The sequence below is a fragment of the Microtus pennsylvanicus genome, chromosome 4, assembly GCF_037038515.1.
Source record: "Microtus pennsylvanicus isolate mMicPen1 chromosome 4, mMicPen1.hap1, whole genome shotgun sequence".
Lineage (NCBI taxonomy): Eukaryota > Metazoa > Chordata > Mammalia > Rodentia > Cricetidae > Microtus > Microtus pennsylvanicus.
This window is the reverse complement of record NC_134582.1, coordinates 106,871,819-106,877,046: the sequence shown is the minus strand read 5'-3', so window position 1 is coordinate 106,877,046 and position 5,228 is coordinate 106,871,819. Positions and strand designations below refer to the sequence as shown.

The following is a 5,228-nucleotide window of genomic DNA, read 5'->3' as shown; positions in this document are numbered from 1 at the left end:
CCAGAGGGTATATATCACATCAGGGTATACGATAATGTGAGGAATCACAAGGAAAGAGTTTCCCATAGAGAGGAAAATAACAGCTCAATCCCACTGCAGAAAATGAAACTGATGTTCGAAAAGCTTAATTCACTTGCTCAACTGTGCAGTTGGCAGACCTGGAATCGACTCTTCTTACTTTCTTATTCCAATATTCTTGACTCATAAAATCTAAAGAGTTGTATCAAGATTTCGCTCACCTTTTTGAGTCTTCGAGGAGCTCAGATATGGAGCTAGGAAACTCAAGAGGGAGATGTGAAATACAAGGTCAACCCGTAACAGGCTAAAAAATAAATATATAAATAAATACGGTAATGATATTATTCATTAAGGAAACATCCTAAACTTTGGATTAAAATACTCTTAGATGACTGCAGATAAAACTTGTAAAGACCCCTTGGCAACTTTCTAGAACTCTCAATAACCTCTGTCAGCTTTTACCTCACTGCTGGGCTCTCCTGCGACCCAAATGTTTTCTGTTTATGTATGTATGTATTTATTTATTTATTTATTCACTGTTTGCTGGCTAAGTGAATTTGTGTTCTTCCAAAGGAGAATGGTGTCACCCTAAGGTGCTGCAATGCAGGTTTGTTTTAAAGGAGAGAAAACCTATTCGGTGGCCTCAAAGACACCAGCAGTACCTGCAAGCAAGTAGAGTAGGCATTAAGAGGCAAGGATAATAGCATACATAACCTATGTCATTTTATTAATGCAGCTAAGGGCACCCTAACCTTTGGTTTTGTGTTCTTTTTTTATTAGGAAATACTTTTCCCTAAGGCAAAGGCTGTAAGTCTGAGTTCAAATTACTTAAAATACAGGATCATATCAATACTATCTAGAGCTATGCTTTTAGGAGGGTCTCACTTGAAAGACGGATACATTCAGCAAGCTGAATAAAGTACAGCGTGAGAACCGGAGCATTAAATTCTCCCATTCCCTCCCTGCCTTTCCTGGCTGTCTCTCTGTGGTACTCTGCTCCAACAGTTCCTGCTAGAATGATAAGTGTTTTTGTTCCTCCCTGTGCTGTGACGATGGAGTATGAGAGGATGTCACATATCACAGGTGCACTAATATGCCATCATAAAGCAGTTATAAATTATGACTCTCAGGGTGAGGGGGTCTTTTGATTAGAAATGAGTCGACTAACTTTCTCTCCTTTATCAATAATGAGGCTTCCTGGAGAGACAGTCTTTTGCTGAGTTCTCAGAAGAAACATAGCATCGAGGCCAAGCCAGTGGGGCATTAGTCATGTTAGAGGAAAACACATGCTTTGTCCTCACTGGTGAGATGCCTTTTTAGCAAAAATACAGAGATCATTTTATGCCTCAGTTAGAGAGACTTTACAACTTACCCAGTGAGGATCCAGTTTGGAAACGAAAGTAACTCTACCAGTTACTATACGAGGACAGCAAGTCCTTGGTGAACTGAGGTGATACACTCTTATAATACAAAGCTATGTCAACTGTATATTATGCTAAAGACCCAGCATGTCGGAGGGAAAGGCAAGAGGATAATGCCAATATCAGCTATGTATCAAGACGGAGGCTAGCCTCAGCTCCATAAAACCCTTTCTAAGAAGAGGCAAAAATAACAAAAATAAAACTGTAAAGTATGTGAAATGTATATTTCTAATATTGTTTATCCTGTTCTTTCTACCTTGTTCCCACAATTCTTGGCAATGTATGTTTTTGACTAAGAGGATAAAAATGTGTTTCTTCATCTCATGTTTTAAATGCCCTCATAGAGTCATACTGAATTTTAAGAAAGCACTGAGTTAAAGAAATTAGATTTCTTATGAAGATTTGAGTCTGATGGCTATTGAAGTCTTGTCTAAAGTTGCACTAGTCTGAAAATAGAAACGCAAATAGACTGGGGAGTAAAGCAATTAAAAATATTATACGAGAAACGTGCTTATTTTAAAACTCAACAGACTACTGTCAGAGTAGGCTAAGATGCCTTTGCTCTCCTGTCTCTTGCCTCTGTTTCCCAGGGAGGAGCCTCTTCTGCATTCCTCAGGGCACCTGTCAGTCTGCAGGCTCGTATTTAGATGCTGCATGCTGTATGTTCTTTAAATGGGAGGCATCTTGCTGCCCAGCTGTCCAGTCACACATTTTCACTTAAAAATCCATCCAAGACAGGGAATCCAGCTCAGATTTGCTGAACGCTTGCTGACTGCGCTTGAAGCCCAGGGTTCCGTCCCAGCATCACTAAACGGGGAGTGATAGTGCTCTCCTGCTAACTGTGCTCTAGAGGTGGGAGCAGAAGGAAGCTCCAGGTGAGCCTTGGTTGCCAGGAAGTTCCATACAAGCTTGGGCACCTGATATCTCAAATAAAAACCTGACACTTAAAGTCCCTCTCTATCACCATATACTTCAGATTTCTGAGATGGAAGCAAGGGGGGGATGCTTCCTGAGGGAGTAAATGTTCTGCAATGAGTAGAAAAAAATCAGCCCCGTTTGCTAACAAGCATTTTGATGAACAGGACCAAAGCTGAAAAGCATAATTTCTAATGATTAAATCATAAAATAATGTAGATTATCACTGAGAGTTGTTTGTGATGCACACATTCACAACAGATTGTCTCAGAAGTGCTATCACAATGCAGAGCTATGAACACTTCCTCAGAGTATCCCAGCTCTCTGATGCCTGTGGCCCAGCACCTGCGCGCCTGTGGAGCAGGCACTGCCAACTGTTTACACAAAAGATAGCATCCACACTTAGAATCTGTTTCTTTGATCCCGGGGTTGAAGCTGACTGTGAGGGCTGTAGCATAGCCACTTGCATGCTTACATATTTGGAAAGAGAACACTGTAGGAGCTCCAAGTGACTCTTTCGAGCACTTCCGGCCCTCTGTCAGTGTGGATGCTTTGAGCTCACTCTTCCATTCCCTCCCAGAGTTAGGCTGAGTGGGAGCACCTGTGACTCTCAACAGGCCAGAAAATGCATCTGTGTCCTCACCTTAAAGATGAGGACCCTAAGATCAGAGCACAAGACGCAGTGAAACTAGTTCCCGAAGGCAGATGAGCCAGGCCCGCCAGCCTCACTGTCACAGCAGCTAACAGTACCTGTGGATTCTGTGACACAGCATTGGAGGATGAGTCTACTGACACCGTGTCTGAAAACTTACGAGGTCGATGCTATAATTAATGTCTGCACTTATTTTAGAGAATGGCAGGAATAGTGGGGAAATGAGGTTTACATAATTCTAACAAATGCCTGCATCCAGACACTCTCACTGATTCTGGGAAGAAATTTAAGTGAATTTAAACAACAGGAGCAATATCTCTGTCCCCCTCAACAGCACACACCCAGGTAGAAAGACCCCAGAACAACCGTCCACAGGACAGGCAAACACAGAGGAGAAGCTCTGTGACTGTAGAAACGGACACTGTGCTGCAAACTTGAAATCGCTGTGTTAAAAACTGTTGGCAATCCATGAACACCTGTGGAAGGTTAGACAGACGCTTAACCTTTTATCAACACGGTTTTCACACTAACAGCATCAGTTTGGAAAGGCAGGAAATGCTCTGGCATCGTCACTTCATATCTAAGTGATGCTGTCAATAAACATGTTCACGGGCTTACTAACCCTTTGTGTTCCAGGGACCCGGAGACTGCACCATTTACCATGACTCTGGCGAATGAGAGCATCTCAGGGGAGTTCATTCTCTTAGGGTTCTCAGATCGGCCATGGCTGGAGCTGCCACTCTTTGTGGTGTTTCTGGTGTCCTATATCCTGACCATCTTTGGGAATATGACGATAATTCTGGTGTCCCGCCTGGATTCCAAACTCCACACCCCCATGTACTTTTTCCTCACGAACCTGTCCCTGCTGGACCTGTGCTACACCACGAGCACCGTGCCCCAGATGCTCGTCAACATCTGCAGCTCCCGGAAGGTGATCAGCTATGGAGGCTGTGTGGTCCAGCTTTTCATTTTCCTGGCCTTGGGTTCCACTGAATGTCTTCTCCTGGGCGTCATGTCCTTTGACAGATTTATAGCCATCTGTCGGCCTCTCCATTACTCAGTCATCATGCACCAAAGGCGCTGCCTGCAGTTGGCGGCTGCGTGTTGGATCAGTGGCTTCAGCAACTCAGTATTGCAGTCCACATGGACCCTTCAGATGCCACGGTGTGGCCACAAGAAAGTGGATCACTTCTTCTGTGAGGTTCCTGCCCTACTCAAGCTGTCCTGTGTGGATACGACGGCGAATGAAGCAGAACTCTTCTTCATCAGTGTGCTGTTTCTTTTAATACCTGTGACCCTCATCCTCATATCGTATGCCTTTATCGTTCAAGCAGTGTTGAGGATCAGGTCAGCTGAAGGTCGGCGAAAGGCATTTGGGACATGTGGCTCCCACCTAATTGTGGTGGTGCTGTTTTATGGTACTGCCATCTACATGTATCTGCAGCCGCCGTCCCCTGCCTCCAAGGACAGAGGGAAAATGGTGTCCCTCTTTTATGGGATCATCACACCCATGCTGAACCCCCTCATCTACACACTTAGGAACAAAGAGGTAAAGGGAGCTTTTAAGAGGTTGGTGATAAGGGTCTTCTTGATTAAAAAATAAGGAATGCCCAAATAACATCCTTATTAGTGTAAGTTTTTACAACCTCATAAATTATATTGTTTTCTTCTTTTTTGAACTATTATGATGATCCTCATCAAATAAAATCTTGCCGAGAAAAAACTACATCAGCTTTCTGCTGCCTAAATATATTCATTTCACAAGCCCTGGTAGCTGCCTTCTCTGATCCCCCCCCCAAACAGCTAACCCTACACTGCACATTTTCAAGCTTCATAATTTGTGTGTGCTTGGTAAGCCTCCTTAGATTTCTCAGGTACAAATCTGAGAATCCTTTCTACAGAAACAAGGCATTTACTATACATGCGAATACGCTGTCAGATATATAAGCACACCCCCACACTCTTTTAGAGATGTGTAGAAGCTTGAACGGAAGTATGTGATGCTGGCCCTAGATCCATCTTTTTGAGGTTGTATAAATTTCAGCTTTATTTCCACACCAACACAATTTAAATTCCACAGTGCATCCCCCACCCAAAGGTTATTAAACTATTTTATTATTTTATTTTTACAGTTTCTACTTCTATTAAAGTGACATCCTGTTTCATCTACTAAAAAATAAATAATAATAAAGAAATATTTTAACCTTTAATCAAACTCTTGT

The 5,228-nt window shown here is 42.8% G+C and overlaps 1 protein-coding gene across 1 annotated transcript; it reads left to right on the top strand.

Moving 5' to 3' along the window:
• Positions 1-3,667: 3,667 nt before the first annotated feature.
• Positions 3,668-4,609, top strand: LOC142848271 (olfactory receptor 2B2-like). The gene has a single exon (XM_075970087.1). The coding sequence runs from the start codon at positions 3,668-3,670 to the stop codon at positions 4,607-4,609; it is 942 nt and encodes a 313-aa protein (XP_075826202.1).
• The last annotated feature ends 619 nt before the right edge of the window (positions 4,610-5,228 follow it).

What these genes read in the sequence shown, in the direction of transcription:
- LOC142848271 (XM_075970087.1), top strand. Translation starts at nt 3,668, where the DNA reads ATGACTCTGGCGAATGAGAGCATCTCAGGGGAGTTCATTCTCTTAGGG.